General features: G+C 36.1%; 1 protein-coding gene across 1 annotated transcript; it reads left to right on the forward strand.

The window, feature by feature from the left end:
* Positions 1 to 1,651: 1,651 nt before the first annotated feature.
* Positions 1,652 to 22,958, forward strand: apoba (apolipoprotein Ba). The gene is made up of 29 exons (XM_053510255.1): positions 1,652 to 1,780; positions 2,786 to 2,839; positions 3,326 to 3,438; positions 3,742 to 3,887; positions 4,006 to 4,153; positions 4,310 to 4,462; positions 4,599 to 4,723; positions 4,838 to 4,926; positions 5,674 to 6,121; positions 6,271 to 6,379; positions 6,467 to 6,610; positions 6,722 to 6,927; positions 7,047 to 7,248; positions 7,327 to 7,506; positions 7,590 to 7,805; positions 7,930 to 8,097; positions 8,938 to 9,143; positions 9,471 to 9,650; positions 10,059 to 10,189; positions 10,287 to 10,497; positions 10,754 to 10,926; positions 11,023 to 11,198; positions 11,480 to 11,601; positions 11,704 to 12,077; positions 12,241 to 19,764; positions 19,873 to 19,984; positions 20,323 to 20,352; positions 20,478 to 20,661; positions 21,516 to 22,958. Exons 1-29 carry the CDS (start codon positions 1,726 to 1,728, stop codon positions 22,734 to 22,736), a joined length of 13,200 nt encoding a protein of 4,399 aa, XP_053366230.1. The 5' UTR covers positions 1,652 to 1,725; the 3' UTR covers positions 22,737 to 22,958.
* Positions 22,959 to 24,166: the final 1,208 nt, after the last annotated feature.

Raw genomic sequence — 24,166 nt, forward strand, 5'->3', positions numbered from 1 at the left:
TAAGTGCACTGAAAAAATTGCACTAATGAAAAAGAAATTGCCCTACCAGTTATTTACTATTTACACATAACATTTTGGCTTCCTAAAATGTTGATAGATAATGTATTGAACATGAACTAATACTAATACACTGATCAGCCAAAACATTAACATTGTTTATGTATTATACAGGTATACCAGTAAACTGGTGACAGGATCATGACCACCCAAGGCTGACCCAGCCCTGTGAAGACCAAAAGCCAGCCTGTTGGATCTTATCCCACAGAAAAGCCAATGAAGGCAGCACAAATCAATAAAAAAAAGTCAACACTGGTTACAATTAGAAAGACACAAGAACACCCAGTGCACCACAGTCCACCATGCATGGAGTCAAGTAGGCAAAGAGCCCAAGGCCACTGACCTGGCCTTCAAATTCCCCTAATGCCAGTCCAATTGCTCCTTCTTAGCATTCGCAAAACAAGCAATTTTGGTTCATGGAGGCATCACCCCCAACCCCCAGCACCCAAAGGTGCTGCTGGCAATTTCCTGGTACAAGAGGAACGCAAACAATACTGGGCATATTGTTTTGCATTGTAATATTATGGCTAATAGATTAAATATTTTAGAAATAAAAAACAAAACATAATTATAGAGTATGATTCACTAAGTCTCAAGGAAACTAAAGATAACTAAAGCAGCTTGTATCTGTGAGATTGCTTATTGTAGTCAGACCAGATAACTGTCAGTACACTGATAATCAAGCACGTCGATTCTGTATTCCGCCTTGCAAAGTCCCGTGTTAGCATGTTTTATCACCTTTTACAACAGACCAAAGTTTGTATTTAGTCATAGAGAACCTGAGCAAAGTTCATTACATTGTACAGATACCTTCAATATTATGTATGAGCTCAGTAACTGTGAGTCTTACAGTGTAGAAATAACTAGAAATTACCAGCTGAGCTCATTAAGATACAGTTTATAAGCTGTTGCTATACTGTTTTATTTTTATTGTCTTCATTTTAATTGTTGCTAACAAAGTATTTTATCTACTAGGCTTAAATCAGTGTGTTTAGGTATTTTAAAGTATAAAATATATAGGATACTTAAAGGTAACACACTTTTTTATCTGTATAGTATGGCAGTACATAATTTCCGGATGCAAACCGAGTACACAAAAATATTTACTAGATTAATCTACCTTAAATTTTAGCATGTACATACTGGATCTATGATGAAATCAACAGACTGATATATATATTATCCATCACATTGTCCTGACATTACCCACCATAATACTGTAGATTGATCAAAAGACATTTATTAAAATGTAGTTTAGCTATTTTCCTAATTATAAACTGATAGATGAACTACATTTTTATTGTTTGCAGTACATTTTATCTGGGCTATATTTTCACATATTGTTCATTCTTAACATACAGATACACATGTTTTTTTACATAAAATTTATACCTATCTATGGTTTTGATTATTGATTATACATTATACATTTTATTATCTTAGATATTTTGTGATTTATTTTAAAAAGTAACCCTTCATTCTCAAAAGCTGGAATAATAGAAGACTTTGGCACTATATAGATATCAGTCTACTGTTTTTGATTGGAGGAGAGTGCGAAGGGTAGGAGAGGCATATAAAAACTCACAGATGTCTGGAAGTCAGAAACAGCTGGGCGAGGGATAGGAATAGAAAAAAGAAGAGCAAGCACCTGAGCTTTCAGTGTCCATCATGGGAGACACTAAGCTCTGCCTGTATCTTCTACTCAGCGCTTATGCCGTGGCTGGTAATATTTACATTGTATTTTGTAGAAATTCTATCAAATTGAGAATAACTTAATATTTTTCTTTAAATTGCATAGCTGAATGTTGTGATTAAATGTTAAGAGAATATATGATTAGGATTTTCTTTTACTGTGTCAAGGAAAATGTTTTTTCCATCTCAATAATTTTTTTTTTAAATCTATTAGTTGTTTTACAATCTTTTGCAAATATAAGGATGTACTATAGATATAGTTACAATAATTATACATGCATATAGATTAGAGATTCCTGAATTGTTTTTGTTTAATTAATTAAGGCATGTTTCTTAAAATTATATTATAATTTCTTTCTTTTTCTTTCATTCATTATTTCTTTCTTCCTTCCTTTTTTCCATAAATGAATAAATTCTTTAATTTGTTTAGTTATTTAACAAATTAAGGTGTTAAATTTTTTTTTAGGATATGACAATAAATGCTAACAACTTTATTGACTTTACTGTATTGACTTTTACTGACATCAAATAAATTCTAAAGCATTGTTCTAAACTTTCATCTGTATTGACAGTTAATTAAAACAATGTTTATTTATATGTTTATTTTATGTATCATATTATTTCAACTAGGATACATATTATATAATGGCAAATATTATGATAACATATTAAGGTTCTTTACAATATTTAGGGGGACGCACCTTAAATGGAAAAAGATTACAGTTACACCTATATACCTGTAACATAATTGTAATTTTTTTCTATAAAGGTTTTATAGAAAACTTGACAGTTTTTACAAAGTATCTATTTTAACACTTATATCCCTGCTCCAAATTTGCTCCTACCTTTGTGACTTGTTGAACTTGGATTCAGTTTTGATCTGTGTAATGTTTTTTGTTGATCAAATCAATGAACAAATATAAATGTAATCTAACTGAATGACATCACCTAGAAATTTACCACTTACTGTAAATTAACTTTAGAAGTTTTTGAATTAATTTTATTAAATATATTTTTTATCTTTTTTAATGTCCAGAGTCTAGCGCTCAAGTGATTGATGAAACAGCAGGAGAAGCATCAATATGCCCACGTAAGCTATCAATAAAAATCATATCAATATTATAAATAAATTATATAAGTAATTGTTTTTTCTCAAAGCTATCCTATATAAAACCAGTTCAACTTTGGTACTGTAATTAAATTTGGATTGATTTGTTTTTGTCACACTGAAAAAGATATCAACATTTAACCTTTGTACTCTGTTGTTTATAAGCGGCCTGTATTGATGAATGTGTTGACTCACATCGGTGCCACTCTGTCAGTTAATAGTCCAAAGTTCTTGGGTCAAAATGCTGATTTGGAACTGCTTAGTGATTCTAAGAAACCCATAAACACATCACATGAAATTACTGAAATGCCTGACTTTAGTAGATAAATCGGGTGTACACTGTCTCATAATAAAAAATACATTGTGCTGCTGTATGATCAGCAAATAATAATAAGAATAAGAATAAGAATAATAATGTGCAAAAGGTTTACATGACATTATTTATTTTACATTATTTTTGATATATAGTGGCAACACGATATAGGAACTTCAGAAAATATAATTATGAGTATACAGCTGAAAGCAGCAATGGCGTGCCTGGAACTGCTGACACCAAAAATGGGCCCAGGATATCCTGTAAGGTATGAAAATGCTATAATATTTGGTACCTATATAATGGAACCTGTATTTTTCCATAAAGTGTCTAAAAGAAAATATAAAATATAATAGTAGTAAAAATTTCATCTAGGAGTAAATTTACTCAAATGTACTTGTGTAATTATCTGTTTTACTTGTGTAAAAACATCTTGTGTAATATTTGTTACCTGAGGTGTTCACCATATCAGTGAAAAAACAATGAATATTATTATATATTCATAATATATTTTATATTATTAGGAGTTATGTTTTTAATTTTATTTTTTTTTACCTGTTTTATTATCTAGGTAGAACTTGAGGTTCCTCAAACCTGCAAATTTGTCTTGCGCACCACTGAGTGTGCACTGAGCGAGGTGACTGACATCGACGCTCAGGGCCAACCAGTCTACACATCAGCTCCTGGAACTGAGTCCTTCAAGGCCGCCATGGAGAGGTGAATGCAATCAGTTTGTGTTTTTTTCACAACGAAGCCAAAGGATGAGTGAATAATGTGAATGATCCTTACTAATGTTGACTGATTACTAATTGGAGTGAATTACTGGTATATTTAGGAGCCCCTTGAGTTTTGTGGTGGAGAAGGTGATTCAAGTTTCCGTCTATCCTGAAAAGGACGAACCTGAGAATATAGTGAACATAAAGAAGGGAATCATCTCTGCTCTATTAGTGCCTGTCATTGAGGAGGAGCACAATAAGATAATGGTAAGATTTGGGCAATATTTAGACCTCTTCATTTATTTGTATTGTTTATTTGAGGGCTTATGTGTAAATTTCAATCATGTCTTGTTATGGAATGTGATGCTTATGTTTTATTACTGTGCCATCATTTCATGAATGCCTCACTTTTCCTGTTAAAAGAGTACCATTCATGGCAAGTGCCGAACTGACCTCACTGTCAACTCAAGGAACGACATAGACACTGATGTCACCGCGGTCAGAGATTTGTCAACATGCAGTCACTTTTATCCCTCCAACCTCCCCACTAGTCCTTTATCTCTTCTGCTTGATCTGGTAAGATTGAACTTTTTAATGATCGTTAAAGTGTTTATATACAAAGAAAAAAATTGAAAGCATTTCTAATGTTAAAATCTTAATTTCTCTTTCTATATATGTATAAATTTGACCAACCACAATTTTTTTTCTCCAGAATGAACTTCTCACCAAGTTCATCACTAGCACCCAAACCTGCAACTACAAGTTTGACAACAAGAAAAAGCACATGACAGAGGCCCAATGCACAGAGAAGCACATCTTCATTCCATTCTCTCACGAGTGAGTAATAAGTGCCAGCATATCTTTCCACTTGTTGCAGTATAATAACAAGTCATTATTCATCCCCTTTATAATAAAAGTATCATATCAAAGTATCGAATCCATTTTCTTTAGGGGCCAGTATGGTATTTCTTCTGAGGTGAAACAGAGTCTGGTTCTGCGAGATTCAGTGAAGATTAACAACAGATATTTCAACATAGATGGTATGTAATCTCAAATGGAAAAAAGTGTTCCTATATCTTATAAGTACCTCGCTACATGTGGGTGACAATGTAAAGAAAAAAAAGGAGGATAATTGTGCTCTTATGGTTTGTGTCCTGTTGTTCCAAATGTATTCAAATGCTCCTGTCATAAGCCCAACTATAAATGTAATCATTTTGGTTTATCTTTGTATTCTGTTATTAAGAAGTTTCAATTCCAAATGCATAAAAGGTTCGAGGGTTTGAAATGGACATAAGAATTATTCATACCCTACATGTAGTTTAAATGTGCAAATAGGTGCAAAGTTATTCTGACTAAACCAGTAATTAAACATTTCCCATCACCAAATCTCAGTGACTCACTGGAAGGTTTGATGAGGATGAAAATGGAAATGGAAATCATATGCGGTGACCGTTTAAGTCACCATTCGTCAACCAATGTGAACACCAGTGGGAGATTTTAGATTAATATAAAGTGATCAACACCATAAGGATTTTTCCATCTTCCAGTAGTTTTCCATAGGCTTGTGATTTCATTAAGCACATTTTTGCCCATTTGTCACCTATGTCCTGTATATATCTACATCATTTAAAAAGATTTAAATTTAGAAGTGTTAAGTGTTCTATTCCGTCCATCTAGTGGAACCTCTTAATGGTATTGTAACATTGTTTTCCTGTCAGAGAATGTTCTAAGTAGAACCTGTTTAGGAAGTTAAAACCCACCTTTTCCTGTCTTTCTTTTTTGAACAGGTAAATCTGTTAAACCACTTTTCCAAGAAGAACTGGAAGACACATCCTTTATCCAGAACAAAGAGGACATTGTTACCCTGATGAAAACCCTCAATGACCTGCCTCGCTCAGGAAAGAACCGGGAGAGGGCACGTCTATTTCATAAACTTGTTTCGCAGATCCGTGGAATGAAGAACAAGACCTTGTCGTTAGCTGTTGAGGAGATGACAGGGATTTCCAAATGGCTGACCTGGCAAACTCTGCTCCAGTGTGGAACCAGTGAATGCACTAGTGCCATTTTGCAGGTCCTGAGAGGTACTGATGAACCAGCGTGGGAGGTAGATGCCATAACGTATGCCTTGAGTCTTCTGCCTCAAGAAAGTCCACAGCACCTTAAAGACATGCTTAGCATGGCCCAGTACCGCCAGAGCAAGCCCATCATGTATGCTCTTGCTAACACAGTAAAAGAGTGAGTATTATATTTTTTTGTTGTTTAACACTTTCCTCATGCAGATTTATTTAACATGTAGAACATGTAGTTAATGATGAAAGATAAATTATACTATGTAAGATTATTTAAATGTCTTGCTGAGTATGTTTAAATGTGTGATTTTATAGAATCTCCCAGACTGTTAATGCTCCTGGGGTGAAAGATGTAGCAGACTTTATGGAGTTTATGCTGGGAGACTGCTCAGGAGATGAGGATAAAACCTTTCTTACACTGAGGGTACACACTAGCATTTCTAGTCAAAAAATTGTAGTAGAATTATAATTTAGATAAGAATCCCTGAAAATAAACAGAATTGTTTTGCAGGTCATTGGTGTCATGGGGAAATATATGGAAGGCTTTCCATCACTAAAATCTAAACTGTTAAGCTGTATGCGCCAGCAGGATGCTTCCTTGTCAGTACAAAAATCAGCAATCCATGCTTTCAGGCTGATGGAACTTGACTCTGATGTAAGACTCTGATGGAAATAATGCTCATACATTCAGTACAGTCATTTCCAGAACAATATCTTTTACATTATTGTTTCATTTCCAAAACATGTGTCTTGTCATGGCATTCAGGTAACTAACGCCCTGTTAGAGCAGTACAAGGACCGTCAAGCACCAGCTCAGAAACGTATTGCTGCATATTTAATGTTAATGAAGAACCCTGATGTAGTAAAAGAGGTGTTGAAGACACTGAAAGATGAGAAGGATTTACAGGTCAAGAGCTTCGTTGTGTCTCACATCACCAACCTACTGAACACAGATGATCCCAATCTCCAGACGTATGTTCGACGAGCCTATACATCTTATTATGTTTTACACAGAAATGCCTTACAACTACAGGAAAGATTTTTCCATTTTCCACTCTATATTCACACTGTTTTGTCTTCATGTCTTACAGAGCAAAGGATTACATTAAGAAAGCTTTGAAAAGTGATGACTTATCTCCAATGGATTTCACCAAGTTTTCTCATAATTACAAGATTAATGTACCATGGACTGGTTCTGTAGAGAGCAATGTCATCTTTGACTCTACCAGTTATATGCCCAGAGAAGTCACATTGGCAACTACCCTCGACATTTTCAACTTTGAGCTACTGGAGGTATTTTTTTTTTCCAGTTTGTTATGTTAAATAATGCTTTTAAATGTCCTTAAATTAATGTCATCTTGTTTATTTAAGATTGGTCTGGAGGGAGAAGGTTTTGAGCCAACCATTGAGGCCCTGTTTGGTGAAAATGGATTATTTCCAGATACCATCTCCAAGGCTATGTACTGGGCAAAAGACCAGGTTCCACCTCAAATCAGCATGGTTCTCGAAAAATGGATTGCTCCTTTGAAAGACAGCAGAAAGAAGAGAGAGGTATACTAATAACAAAAAACATAATGTATAGTGGAGATATATTTTTCATGTTGAATAGATTTTACAGACTAGTTTTCCTACAGATTTCCCAAAACATTTTGGAGCAGATTAAGAACAACTTTGAGAAGTTTAAACAAGACCTCAAATCCCTCAAAGAGAACAAAGATGCCCCTAAAGCCATGGCTTACCTCCAGTTGATGGGAACAGAATTGGGATATCTGAAGACAAGTGAACTTACAGGCATTCTTGAAAATATGATGGTGTACACAAATCATTTCATCAAGGACATTTTATCACAAGTATGTAATATAAGAATCCCCCCAAAAAATTCCACTGTACCAGCTGATACACTATACAAGTATTTCTAAATCTTAAGTGTTTCTTTTCCTAAAAACTAACATCATACTTCTCCAATGTCTGCAGTCTCTACAGAAACTGTTATCTGCAACAGATAATGAGGTTTATGCCCACTACATGTTCCTGGATGAAGCCTTTATCTTACCCACAGGTTCTGGTTTCCCTCTGAAGTTTTCTTTGGCTGGAGTTTTTGCCCCTGGTGCAACTGGAGGCCTGAAGTTAAAAGCTGGCATGGTAAGTTTTTTTAATAAATTCTCAATTCTTAACTCGATTTAAAAAACTAAATAACATACTTAGTAAATCGATACTTAGTAGTTTGTAGTTAAGGAGTTAAGAAGTGTTAAGAATATATATTTGTAATTACTATATGAGGTTAAGTTTACTGTGCATATAATAACACCATTTATAATTGCCAATTATACACCTATCAGCCATAATGTTGACTTCACAAAACATTAACATTATCAATTATATACTGTACCAGTCAACTGTTGACAGGATCATGGGTACCCAAGGCTCACCCATGCCTATGGGGACCAAAGGTTAACCTGTCTGGTCCAAACCCACAGAACAACTAATTCAGCACAACTTGCCCAAAAAAGTCAATGCTGGCCATGATAGTACTGCACCAGAAGACCAAGTGCATCGTAACCTCTATGAGGCCTAGCACTCAAAGAGACCAAGGCCTCCAAAGTCCCTAAATCCCAATCTGATTGACCATCCTTGGGATTTGGCAGACAAACAAGTCTAATCCACGGGTGCTCCACCCCACAACCCACAGCATCCGAAGGATACACTGTCAACCTCCTAGTGTCAGATTCCTTGTGGAGTGGTATAGAACCCCTGTATGCCAGCACTGCATTGTCCAAATCCTACAACATTAATCTACTCAAAGATGAACAAACAGCAGAATATTTTTTGATACTGTAATATGTTGCATTGTAACACTATGGCAGATTGGTGTATATTTGGGTATTCTTTTACTTAGATATTTGGGAATGCTGGATGAATATGCGCATGCATACAAACTGGAGCTGTCATGTAATTTTATATATTTTTTATTATTGTCAATAGCGACAACTTGCATTCAAGCCATCAATGGGAGTGGAGTTTGTTACCCAGATGGGTGTCTATTTCCCAGAATTTATAGATGCTGGTATTAGAATGCACACAAATATGTACCATGAGAGTAGCCTGGACTCCGAAATAACATTGAGGCCCAATCAAGTCAAGTTTTCCTTCCCTGTGACAAAGGAAAACACCAATCTCCTAAGTATCAGGTACGACAAAAGTCATATTTAAAATCCATATTTATAACAGTAGCAGTTGCTTCCCTAACAACACATTTCTGTAGATATATAATAAGTATACTATAAACTGTTTTACTGAAAAGGAAAAAGTAAGAGAGAAAGTGGAATAGGTCGCTATACAGATGTGCAGTTTGCACATGCCACACCTAGTTTAAATAACATAATGGCCTTTTTGCTATCTGTAAAAGACATTTATGACTAAGAAACATGAAAATGAAATGATCTTGATAGTATAAGATATAACTTACAGTAAACAATATTGAATTTATAATCTTATATGATGTTCTCTAAAAACAGCAATGAGCTATTTTCAATCACTTCCACAACGGCCACTAAAGTGTCTCCTAATGAGGAAGATAAAACTGACTCCACACAATGCAGCCCCATCTTCCCTGGAATGAAGTACTGCACTGTACTTCGCTACTATAATGCCAACTCTGCTGATTCCCCCTATTTCCCCCTAACTGGAGAAAGCAGGTAAGTCAACATCACACACCTTGTACCTTCATTTTGTGTTTTGCATTCACTGTGTCTCAGATCTGAAATATAGTTGGGGAGAGGATTCAAAATACTGAGCATTTTAAATACTGAACGCAACAATATATGATAATTGATAAAACACTACACACAAGTACAAACTCGTTCCTGTTTTAAAACCATGATCATTATGCAAGACTAACAACTGCAAAATTCATTAGTAATGCATTCAAATGTGTTGATCTTCACTTGACCAGCACTTTTGTGCTGAAGAATTACCACCACCATAAATCATTGGTATTTTGATATTGATTTAAAATACCTTTTTTTTTTTAAATTGATCACAGTCTACGAGTTCAAATTTTACAGACTTTTAAAGTTTAAAAAAAAAAAACTATTTTCTTTCAGGTTTGCACTAGAGCTTCAGCCCACTGGGGATGTATCAGAATACAGTGCAACTTTCTCGTATGATGTCTTGAAAGAGGGCAAGGAAGGTCGCCATAAGGTAGACACACTGGTTGCTTCTCTGAAGGCTGACGGTAAGTCATCCAAGATCTTTTACCAAATATTCGGAATAAATAGTTCATTCTCTTTGTATACCAAAATAATGCCAAAAATTTAACTTTGCCTTTTTAGGCACTACACCTACAGTGGCTACTGCTACTTTGAAATATAACCGTAACAAGAAAATCTTTACCAGTGAGCTTCAAATACCAGACTTTGATGTTGAGGCGGGTATTAAGCTGGCACTCTTGGATAACACTGGCAAAGGGAAAAAGATGCATGGTATTACAATTGATGTAAGCAACAAAAAGAATCTACAGCTGTCCTTGGTTGGACGTGCCAGGTACGGTGTAAGCTACTATCATTTAAAATCACACTAATACAAAGTAATTCCACCTTTTTGACACATACTGTATTATACGATCTTAAAATTAATGTATTTGTTTTACGTAGGTCTGATTGTAATAGGTTCAGCTGATGTTCTGATTAATTATGAATAATCTTGATTAAAAATGTATATTTTCATTAGTAAAAATGTTATTGTTATAATATGGTCGAGTTACATTTCATGATGTTTGAATTTTTCTGTCTTTGTGCAGACTGGAGTCTATGTCAGATGGGATGCTAGAACTAGAGATGTCAGTACCTGCCCTACAGTTGGATGCTTCTGCCACAGCCAGTCTAAAGAAACTGAATGGCCTTGTTTTACAACTTGAAACAGCTTTTAACCTCCCACAGGCTTCAACATTGCAGAAAGCCATTCTTAGATATGGTATTATTAATGCATATTGTTTTTCTGTTTATAACATAAAAATTAAAAGATGTTTTTTTTTTTAATCACTGTCTATGCTGCACCGTTTTTCCACAGATGAGAACAAGATTGAGCTGGAAATGAAATTAGATATGAACTCTGAGGTTACCAAACTTATCCCAGACATTGAAAACACCCGCAACCAATTACAGTTATTAATTGATGACATCCTTGATAAAAAGGTGGCCAAGACTGATATGAAACTTCGACATATTGTTTCAAAAGTTATAGAGGTAAGTGTTATAAAAAATTATTTTTGTTTATTTTAGGCTTTTATAGAACAGGCATTTGTGATTCTTTTTCTTGTGTAATTTTAACAGTTAAAATGCTTGATCATTTTAATGAGAATTTTTTACTATGTAATTATTTGATTTTATGTGAAGAATTATTTTGCAGAAACGATAAAAATATATAATATTGATTATATTACTGTTACAACATTTAATATTTTTTTATTTATATTCTTTTTAGATCTTAACATTGTGTGTGTGTTTGTGTGTGTGTGTGTCTTTAGGCAGGTAACATTTGGCTTGACAAATTCGGACAGGATATTCCATATATAAAAACTCTAAGAAGCAAAAGAAATATCCCAGAATTCACTCTGCCCTCTCTACCAGAGAATTTGTATTTAAATTCGTGAGTGATTTATCATTTAAATTTTTAGTTAAAACATTTTAACAAATGTTAAATGAACATTAACATCATCATAACAAAAACTCATTGTTTTGTTCCTTTTAGTGATGCACTCTTCCGGTACCAGTTCAACAATGGCAAAATGTTCTTCTCACTGCCTCTTCCTTTCTGTGGAATGTCCTCTGCAGAGTTAAACATTCCCTCTGTGATAACACTCCCATCTGTCAACGTGCCATGGCTTGGGCTTGATTTGCCTGAAACTAAGTACAGAATCCCTTCCTTTACTGTGCCCGAGAGCTTGGACTACTCATTGCCCTTGATTGGCATGGGAGAGATTTCTGCTAAAATAAATAGCAACTTCTTCGACTGGGAAGGTTCAATCCAAGGGGGGAATTACACAGAAGATGTTCCCAGCTTTATTGCTAAATACAAAGTTATAGCCAACAGTCCTGTGACACTTCTTTCACATAAAATTGAAGGTATTTTATATATAATATACATTTAGAAGTTCTGAAAACATGCTAAATGCTTCCATAAAATAATGTTTTTTTTATCTGTTGATGAATAAATTGTCCACAATTGCTTATTATTAAATATAATGTCTATTACATTTTTATATTATGTTCTTTTTTTTCCATCAAGGTACAGCTCTAGTTTCTGGAACAGCTGTTGACACCTTTAAGATACTTGCAAATGGGTCCTTGAACCACTGTTTTCTTGATGCTAGCTTAAGTTTCTTTGAAAGCATGACTGCTTCCAAATCCATGGCAACTTACAAGCTACAAGCAAAAAGCCCATTTGGATTAGAAACTTCTTTGCATTATTCTACTCAGGCTTCTGCAACAGACTATGAGTTCACTGCAGTTGGAAATTTGGAAGGACTCTTCCAAATAGGACCCCTGTATGCCAGCACTGCACTGTCCGAATCCTACAACATTGATCTCCTTAAAGATAAAAAAACAGCAGAGTATGTTCTGAGATTTAACTCTTCATTTACCCAGGGCCAAACTGTTACCAAGATAGAATATCACAATGAAGAGTTATCCATTCTGTCCAAAACAAGTGCACATGGGGATGTTCTGAAGCATGTAGCTGAAGTGAAGTACAAAGATGGCCAGCTGTCTTTAAAATCAGATGCTACAGTAACAGCACTTAACAAAGCACTGCAGATGAAGGCTGACCTACGTATGACAAATGAAGAAGCCAACTTAAAATTCGAGACCCAGGCTCACGATGCAACAAATCGAGCCTACGCCATGCTCATGGGCTCTCTGAATGACAAAGGACTTGAAGTAAACTTGGATGGTTCCCTAAACATGGAAAATAGCCATGGAACACACAAATGTACACTGACATTTGGAGAGAATGGCTTGGCTACAAGTTGTACAACAACCTTACAGTGTAGTTCAATGACATTTGAGAATGTCTTAAATGCTGGTGTTGATGCAACTGATGGAGCCTCCCTGTCTCTTATGACTAAAGCATTAGGTCCGGACAGTACAGCTGAGTTCAATGTCCAGGGCAAGATCTCTAAGACTGAAGTTAACTTAAACAGCATTTTAAAAGCCAATGCTTTTGGGGGTGATACAAGAAACACAATGAATTTGGCCCTGAATGAGCAGGGCCTGAGTGTCTCCAATACTATGACAGGCAACTTACAGAAGATGAAGACTGAAAGCACTCATACACTGACTGTAACACTATGGACCCTGGCATTCCGCTCCAAAACAGACAGTTTCATCTGTGATGGTGCATCGTACAACCATGATATTAATGTTAACATGAAGCCTTTTGTTACATCTGTGCTCTTGAACAATAAAGTTGAAATGTTTGACATCACATTCAGCAATGATGGCTCTCTAAAGTTGGAGCCATTTAAGTTAGAAGGAACTGGCAGCATTACTGGAAAATATAAGGAGAATACCATAAAGACCACTTGTGGAATCGTTTTTTCTGATTTGAGTGGTTCAGTAAAATGTGACTCAACTGGGAAAGTTTTGGAATCCAAGATCAGCCAGAACACTGAAATGGAATTTGCTGGATTGTCCTCTATTTTTAAAAGTGAGACCCTTTTAAATTCCAAAACTTTGCGGCTTGAAAATGTCATCCGTACAATGGCAGTGCCATTCAGCCTTACTGTTGATAGCATTTTGAATATTGATGGCTCAGTAAATTGGTATGGTAAGCACACTGGACAATTCTATAGCAAGTTCCTCTTGAAAGGCGAACCTTTTGCAATTGCTAAGTCTCATGACTGGAGAGCTTCATCTACACATATGTTACCAAATGGGAAATCAGCAGAAACTCATATTGAAAACAAGTTTGATGGCTTGTTGATGCCCAATGAGCAGTCCATTCTGTGGATATTCAAGTCAAAGTTAAATAACAATGCATACAACCAAGATGTCAGTATTTACAACAAGGAAGCAGATATGGGAATTAAGCTCTCGAGTGTGCTCCACACAAATCTCTTATCTGGTGGATCAAGTGACAATTCTTTGGAAATGCAAGAATTCGGCATTTCTGGTTTCCTTAAGTATGATAAAAACAGTAACTGTCACATCATTGATTTGCCCTTCATTGAGAGCCTTCCTGTTGCCTTTGAAAAAATGAAAACCACAATTGTAAATATTCTTGAGTCCCTTCAGCAGTACCTCAATGGTTTGGATATCAATGATTTAGTCAGACAGTTCAGAGAGAACTTGGAAAAAGCTCCACAAAATGTTCGCTACTACATGGAAGAACTTGATCTACAGAACAAATTAAACATGGCTAAGAATAAGGTGATTTCCTTAGCACAAGACTATGCTATTACCTTGGATGATTTAGAAGACTCTATGGAGAAGCTAAAGATTGCTTTAGAAAAAACCTTAATTGGTTTTGCTACCAAAATAAGAGACATTAAGGTCCACATAAAAGATGTTATTGAAAGTGGATCATGGACAAAAATTCTGGAACAAGCTGGCAATGTACTCAAAACCTTCGATGAAAAATATGGCATTACTAGTACAATACTTAAAGTCATAAATGCTTTTGAAGATGTAATCAGTCAGATTGATCTTCAAAAGTTGCAGGACAGCAGCATGACCTGGCTGAGGACTCTTGATGCCAAACATGATATTAGAGCAAAACTTAAAATAAAACTAACGGAACTAAGACAAGCAATAGAATCATTTGACATTACAACGTTTGTTCAGGATTTGATCAACTATATAAGCGCCTTTGATCTGGGGCAGTATGTGAATGAGCTGTCTGATCACATCCCAGCTGAAGACATTGAAAAAGTGTTAGAGTCCATCAAGGATGTCATTGTCAACTGGATTGAGGAATATGAAATCTTGGAAAAAATCAATTATGCTTACTCAAAAATAGGTGAGCTGTTTCAGAGATATGAAATTGAAAAGAAGATGGAAATATTAATAGAACAAGCAACCATTCTTATCCAGCAGTACAAAATTCACAAGACAGTTCAGGCAGTGGTAGACAATTTTAAATCCATTCCATTTGAATACTTTTCAGACAAGATCATTGAACTACTTCATACTATTGAGCGTGAACTGAAATTACTTGATATTAAGCAAAACATTGATGATTTAAATAATTATATTCAAATGATTATTAAGTATCTCAAGACGTTTGATTATAATGAATTTGTCGACAAAGCCAATGAGAATGTCAGAAAAGTAATCAATTACATTAATGAACAAATAATGCTCTATGAGATCCCACAAAAAATAGAGGCATCCAGGGACTTTCTAAGACAGATGCATGCTTCTACTGTTAAGTATTTGGAGCAACTAAAAAACACTAAGGTATCTGAGCTTTACAGGATGATAAAGAGTGTAATAGACAGAACAGCTTACAGGGATATTAAACTGAAGATCCAGGACACCCTTGAGGATATGAGACAGAGAATCCAGGACATGGACATCAGAGATGAAATCCGTGTTTACTTGGGAAGAGCAAGTGAATCCTACAACAATATGCTTGCCTACATCTCATCAAAATTGCATGATTTGATTACGATGATACGCAAGGTATCTGGTGAGCAAGACATTCTTACCCAGATTCAACAAGCTATGGAAGAAGTTCTCATTTTTTTCAAAAACGCTGTAATTGAAATGCCAGATTTTACAATTCCGTTTACTACACTTCATGTTCCTGCTTTTGAAATAAATCTGACTAGGCTTCAAGATGTTAATATTCCATCCGACATTGCAATACCTGAATTCAAAGTTCTGGATTTCATGTATGTGTCATCTATCTCTATTACTTTTGAAGAAATTAAACAGAAGATAATTGAGTTTATTGACCAACTGAAAACAGTTGAAATTCCAGAGCTGGATCCCGAAGCCACATTTGGTGACCTAAAAGCACTTTATTGGTATTACCTGCCTGACTTTAGTTTCCAAGAGATCAGACTTGTGGAGCTCAAGTTTCCAGAAATTCATATACCAAAATTGAATATGGAAAATTTTGAAATCACCATGTTGCCTATTCCTGAAGTCAAACTGCCTCACTTTACACTAGAACCGTGCATACCTGCTTTTGGGAAGCTGCATGGAGAATTCCGGTTAAATTCCCCACACTACACAGTAATGACAGTGGCAGCAATTGAGAATACAACAACTACCATCTTAGAGCCACAGTTCAAAGCTACTCTTACATCAAAGGTTAAGTCAACTCTAGAAGTCCTTGGTTACTCTTTGGATGCAATGCTTCAAATTAAAGCCCCTGACATGAAGAAAATGGTGATCAGTGAGACCATAAAAGCCGACCACGTGGCTTTTACTATCAGTCATGAAGGTTCACTTATTTTTAGTGGCCCATCAGCAGAGGCAACAGCGAAGACAGATGCTAAAGCTACAACGCAAATATATGAGGCTGACTTAAAACACAATGTAGGAATTGTCCTAAAGAATGGAATATCAGTCAATATTGACACAACCTACAACCATGACCTAAACATCCCCACTATGGAAATATCAAACCAGGCCAGGTTTACGAAAAAAGCTGAGGCTCAGTTTGAATCTGGAACCATCTCTGTGACTTGCAGAAATGTAGGAAGTGGAAAATGGTCAATCAAGGACTATGCTGATGAAGGCATCCATAAAAGCAATCTGGAACTTAGTGTCAATGTAGGTACTGCAAAGCTAACCTTTGATGGTGAGACCAACAGCAAAATCCTGAAAGCAAAACAATCAGTCAAGGCTGAATCTGTCATCCTGAGTCATATTATCATTGATGCTAGTGCTGAGACAGAGACTCCCTTAATGAAGACAAGTGTAATGAAATTGACAGGTAAAGCCCAAATGGAGGGTCTCAGAATTGAACTAACAGCATCACACAATGCAGAACTGACTGGAAAAGTTGGTGGAACCCTGTCAAATTCTTGTGAATTTTTGGCCCAGCCATTTGAGATCACACTTGACTGCAAAAATAAAGGACATTCTAAAATAGTCTTGCCCTTTAAACTAACTGGAAAGCTTGATCTCCAGCAAGACTATAATATGATTTTGAATTCTGAAAAACAACATTTGGGTTGGGTGGGTCTAATTCGATTTAACCAGTACAAATATAACCACAACCTCACTTTAGATAACGGTGAAAAAGATGCAGGAATCTATATATCAGTGGATGGTGAGGCTAATCTTGACTTTTTGACTGTCCCACTAACTATTCCAGAGATGACATTACCATGGCTTGAAACTACCACACCCAAGATCAAAGACTTTTCTTTGTGGGAGGATTTTGGCCTAAAAAAGCTACTGAGCACACCTCGTCAATCATTTGATATTGATTTTAATCTGCAGTATCAGAAAAACATGGACAAACACACTTTTAACCTGGATCTTAAACCTGTCTACGAATATATTAATGAAAATGCTCACATCTTGGCTGTACATTTTGAACTTGGACGTGACAAAATCTTTGATGCCTTAACATCTTCTTATAACCAAGCCAGGACTCAATTTGAAAAATTCGATATTGACACATCCAAACAGCCCCCAAGGTATTTTACTGTTCCTGGATACACTGTACCTTTGTTTAATATTGAAGTATCTGCCTTTAGAGCTGAACTGCCTGCAGCCAGCTATTTCATACCTAAAGAAGTGAGCACACCTAGTTTTAAAGTCCCTATGATGGGTTTTTCAGTGCCCTCCTATACCCTAGTACTTCCATCTCTAGAACTGCCTGTTTTGTATGTGCCTGAGACCCTCAGGGAGCTGACGCTACCTACTTTCACCTTACCAGATATTCAGAACCACATCATGATACCTGCTCTAGGAAATGTGACATATGACTTCTCATTCAAGTCACCAGTGATTACTGTAAATTCTAATGGTGGCCTCTACAACCAGTCTGACATTGTGGTTAAAGTGGGAGCATCTTCCACCTCTGTGTTCGAGTTCCTTAAGGGTAAACTTGATGGTACAACCAGCATAACTAGAAAAAGATGTCTGAAAGTGGCTACAACTCTGTCACTAGAGCACAAAAATGCAGCATATACCCATGACAGCAGTGTCAGTTTCACCAAGAGGAGTATAGAGACTTCCCTCGCAAATGTTATGAAAATCAACCTGCCTGTTTTTACAATGGATCTGAATCAGCAACTTCGTGGAAATACCAAGACCAAGCCTAATCTTGCCTCAAACATGAAGGTTGAGTACACTTACACTCTACCATCATTAAAAACTGAAGGAAAAGGAAACATGCAACATAATCTTGAGCTTGACGCACTCTCATCCTATTTCTCTGTGGAGAGTTCTTTGAGGGCAAAGGCAGATGGAACGCTGATGGAAAAGGGGCATTTTACAGAATCTTTAGACAATAATGGAATAATATATCTAAATTCCAATGGTCTACGTTTCACTGTAAAAACAGGATTAATCTCTGATTTTGATTACCAAAAGGCTAAAATCTGGAATGTGGATATGGCCGAGAACCTTGAACTTGAGGCTTCTCTTAGACGCATTTATGCCACAGTCAATTATACAAATAATAATGAGGTGAATATCGCTTCTTTCTCAACTAATGGAAAGCACACTGCGAAGGGAACTATTGAGTTTGTTCCACTGACGACCATGTCTGCTAGTCTAAATATTGATATATCGCAGCCATCTAATCTTGGTCTTGTAAATATAATGGAGAATGTGGAGCTAGCTATCACCTCAAGTAAACAGAAGTTAAGCTGTAGTGGCAAGGAACAATTAGGAACAATTAAACATTCCAGTAATATCATGCTGTCCAACGATGAATCTGAGATACGCATGGAGATTGCAGAATCTGTTGAAGGTTATCTTGCATTTTTAAAGTCTGTCAAACTGCCTATCTATCAGAAAAATGTATGGGATGTGATGAAGTTTGATGAGGCTACCAGCCCCGACCAACTACAATTCCTTAATGTTGCTACTCACTTGGTATATACCAAGAGTATGGATGGAACACTATTTTCACTGCCTGCCATCATATTCGAAAATGGAATTGTTTTCAATATTCCAAAAACAACACTGACTATACCCAACTGGATGAAGCAAATTCCAGAGATGATACGAGAAGTGGATCAGAGATTTGAAAATGTTGACATGCTTGATTCTGTTTCTATCCCACCTGTCATCACTGTTCCAACTTTTGGTGTGCCGCTTACAACTCTTCAAGTGCCATCCTTTACCTTAGATCTACAAAACCTGAAAATTCCAGATTCTATCAGCATGGATTCTTTTGATATAACTTTGCCCGGACTGCCAAAAGTTAAAGTTCCCAGCTTTGAAATCAACACAAAATACATGATGGACAAAGTGGCTTTCCTGCTTTTGAAGGTACCTCAATATGAAATCACAATCTCACCATTTACCCTGCCAAAATCATTCAATATTGGTGAATACACATTTAGTCTGGATGACCCCATTAAAGCAATATGCAATTTTGAGATGCCAGCTATAACAATCCCAGAACAAAAAATTGAGATCCCAGAGATTTCACTTAACATACCTATCAGTGTATTTATACCATCGTTTGGTGCCCTCTCCACTTCTGTGAAAGTTTCCTCTCCAATTTACAACAATACATGGACTGCAAAAGTAGAGAACAAGGACCCAGGCTTTGTTTACACAGCACAATCCTCATGCACATCCACCATGACCTTCCTAGCATATGACCTGGAAGGTAAGGACTGTTTGATTTAAACAATAAAATATTATCATATATGCACAGAAAATGCCAAGTAATATGTTCCAGCCATGCTAACTATCATTCTGTACAATCTTTATCCAGCTGTTGCCAACGTCGTATTTGATAATGGAGCTATGAGTCTGGATGGGAAATGCACCTTCTCCCATAATGATGTAAAGGTAAACTGGAAGCAGGATCTCCATCAGAATCTAAGGTAATGATACTGTATGTGTACGTGCAAAATGCAGCATGCCTGGCATATTAATGGGTCAACTCTTATGAACTGCTACAGTTCCTGTTGCTTACCGTTTTAAGCTTTTTTTTCTCAAGAACCCCTAACAAATAGGAAAGATCTAAATAGAGGCTTTTCAATCTTGAAATCTTAAATTTGTTTTTAAACTGAATTTTGACCACAAAGTTAAAAAATCGGGTATTGGTGGAAATTGAGTGAGTGACATATTGATACTTTTATATTAGAATTTATATTGTGCACTAGTATATTTCTGTAATACTATTTTATGTCCTATTTTATGCCTATTTTCTTCCATGTAGAATTAAACGTGAGGAGCCTCCTGCCTCAAGGTACCTGTGCAAAATTATTATTACTTCCATCAAGCTTTATGGTTAAATCTGTATTATGGCTTATTTTAGAAGAATTATCAGAATCACTTTCAAACAAATTAGCTAATGCTGACTTTATTTCACAGGTCCCCAAGACACACACTGGACATTGATGTAACAAGCCAAACCTTTGCTGATATGAAATTTCGCTATGCTTCCCACAATAATGGCATCACATCTTCAGTATCCTACCCAGATGGCTTCGTTGGATTTCAGTTAACTAAGAGGTCACCGTCTCAGTATTACGCAAAACTCTTCACCAGATCGTTGGTAAGAATTTGTTTCATTTGCATTTTAATGTATTGTTTTGGATTTTAGGTTGATGTGTTTAGGGTTATATGGCAAGTAATAGAATTTTACTATATCAAAACTTATCCCTCACCAACACCCTCCCACACACTGAGCTACCTTCCCATTATGTCTGCAAAAAATTGTGGAATGCAGTAAGAACTTATCCAACTTGATAGAACGCTATAGAAACAGTTAAGGGCGTTGAATTGTATTGACCTGGAACTGCCAACTTTTTGGACAGTGTTTCTCAAAAAATCCCTGGTGAGGACGTAGTTAAATCAATATGCGATAGAACTTAATAAGGATGTATTAATGATATGATTGACCATTTAACAATGACTCATGGGGACTTCACTGCCATTCCAAAGGCATGTCACAGACAGGTTGTGCCGCAGATTAGCAACGCATTCAAAGAATGTATTATAAATTCTCAATCCAATCATTCACACCATCATTTTGTGATGAAAAGCACTGTGGATGCTTTATACCAAACAGCCAGACACAATAAGAACATAGTGAGCATGTGATAAGCGCCTGGTAAGAGTGTAGTGCGATCTGATTGGACATACCTCGGTTTGCTCTCATTGGTCGTGGTGAGCAAATGATCATTTGTGTGATAGGAAGTTAGTGACAACATAACAGATGGATTGCAAAGGAATTCCATAGCTAGGAAGTAGAATGAACTTGATAAATGCACATTTTTCTATTTTGACCCCGTTCCCGCTGTTACAGTTCCCTTAATTTAAAAGGTTGAAATCAAGGGGAACTTGTTAAGATTGTTGAATGTGTTAAGATTATTGTAATCGAAATATTGTCTTTCTTTCTTCATGCAGACAACTCCTGACAAGGACACAGACCTGCTGAGCGTCAAGGTTACACTTAAAAACTCTCAAAAGCTGAATCTCCAAACTAGCTGGCATCTTAATGGGTTCTTTGACATGGTGAATGGGATTAAGGTCAAGCTGCCTGATATGACAGCGGCTATTTATGATTTTGTCAACAAATATCACAAAGCTCATTTTGGCATTGACCTTAATCGTGCTGCTTTGAAACTTAAGAATGCCGTAGCTAACAGTATCGAGAGTGCTTACAGTAACATCCCGAGGGCATTTGATGCGATTCAGAACTCAATTGAGCACCTCAGCCAGCAGAGTAAAGAAATGATGACAAGAACAATAAAGAACATCCCAGAGATCAACTTTCAGGATGTGATCTCCAAGGTTTCTACCAAAGTCAAAGTACTGCTTCAGCATTATGAGTCCAATGTCAGGGTCCTATTAGATGCTATAATGAAGTTCCTGAGTGAGACCAAGTTTCAGTTGCCAGGGTTGGAAGAGAAGCTCACTGGTCAAGAGATGTACTACAAGATGAGACGGTCGATTTCAGCAGCAGTCAAGAGAGCTGCAAGTAGATTTACCAGCCTTATGGAGACTATAGTTGACACCATTGAAAGTTTTGTCAGTAAAATAAATTTCAGTATTCCCACTACAAATGTAGTTGTTAACGGTAAAGATATTTTAAGGAATTTTAAGTCTGCTGTGAAGTCTACACAGGATTGGATTATTCAAGCAATGAGGAAGTGGGAAGGTCTGAAGCTAGAGAAACTGCTGCAGAACATAAGTGACTTTGTAAAACTCTGTATCCAGAGGGCAGGCGAGTTTATTACCTCTTTAAATGCAGAGAAACTAGATGAGCTTTCGAATCATCTCAAGGGAATTTACACTGAGACCAGCAATAAACCAGCAATGCAGGAAATTGTAAGGCAGATACAGTTGGCGAAAACAAATGCAGCTGAGTACAAAGACAAGGCACAGTTGAAGGTCAAGGAGGTCTTCAATGACATCTCCATGGAGAACCTTAACTCAGGAATTAGTGAATCAATTTCAGTCGTAGAGAACCACCTTAGAGTTAGCGCTGAAAATTTTATTGAATTGACAAAGAACGCTTCACAGCATATACAGCCATATATAAAGATAACCAGCAAAAAGGTTGATATGGATATTCCTCTGCCTTTCTACTGGAATTCTTTCAGTGAATGGCCAAGTATGACCTGAATGTTTAGATTTTGAATGCTTTTTATTTTGTTTTATTTTGTAAAACCTAAGTGTTAAAAATGTATGTTTGAGTGTTTGTGTACAAGTTGTTAACATGCCGTGGAACTATTAGTTGTAACCGAACATGATTAAAGTCTTCTCTGCATATGGGTGAATATTTTTCTTTGTTTTGTTTTTTTATACAATTATACAATTTCTCATTAAATTAAGCATCTTCAACAACCACTTGTGTGTATTTTATAGATATTTGTATTTAAATTGACCTCACACCTGCATTAGAATCCAATCAAGTGCTAAAGAGGTGTAGAAGGAATAAATCTGGCAACACACACCTAGTGATTACTGACTGTTATATACTTTAAGGGGAAAAAACTGAAACGAAATGTAAGCTCAATAATCATTATAAAACCCTATTTTAAGTAATATTAGCAGCAAAAGGAACAAAAAAAGGTGTTTTAGTTTTAGCATTCAAGTACTACTACTAATTATTGTCATCAAATCCCAATATAATCTCATAAGACTGAATATAAGCTAGACGGATTAGTGTACAGTTATAAAAGGTATTTCCACAATATATTCAATTTTTTAAAACTGAGTTAACAAGTTAACATCAACAACAAAGTCTGATGCACTTTCTTCATTAACAGCAAAAATTACAGTACATTTTACAAAAAATATATATTTTTAATGGCAAAAAGACCCAGAAGATTAAGGGCACAAGGTGGGATGCACCCTGGATGCCAATCCATCGCAGGGGATACACACATACACACACTAACACAGTTTGGGGCATTTTGAAAGTTAGCCTAATCTGCATTGTCTTTACACTGTGGGAAGAAACCAGAGCACCAGAAGGAAACCCACCAAACACAAGGAGAAAATGAAAACTCCATAAAAAAAGACTCAATCCAGGACTCGAACCCCAACCCTGGAGATGCAAGGCAACAGTGTTAATCACTAAGCCACCGTGACACTCTCTCACAATTTTAAATCAGTTTAAGTAAAGTTCTTTACCATGCATTCACAATATCCTGTCAATGTTTTCCGTGGAATAGTGCATGTATATTCATCACTACTGTTCGTCAACAGAATTTTTATTTTGTATTTTATTTAAACCCTTCCTAATTTCCAGCACTAAAAGGATTACATTTCCTTTACAAAATGCATGTTTAATCTTTTCGTCTGTAGAGGGCACTCACAGCACGAATCCAGCTGGTCGACCACTGGCTCACTGCTCATCAGAAGGTACAGTGCAAACACAGCTTAAAATAATAAAGTCAATAGTCTAAAATATAGTCTAATGTTAATGTTCAGATTACTAAGACTGTAATTCATTAAGTTAACAATGAAACAACTCCTTATGCTCTCTGATCATAAATTGTGGCTTGAAGCCTGCTAAAAAGTGCCTATAAATTTATTAACACAGATAA

This window comes from Clarias gariepinus, chromosome 13, assembly GCF_024256425.1.
Source record: "Clarias gariepinus isolate MV-2021 ecotype Netherlands chromosome 13, CGAR_prim_01v2, whole genome shotgun sequence".
NCBI classification, from domain to species: Eukaryota; Metazoa; Chordata; class Actinopteri; order Siluriformes; family Clariidae; genus Clarias; species Clarias gariepinus.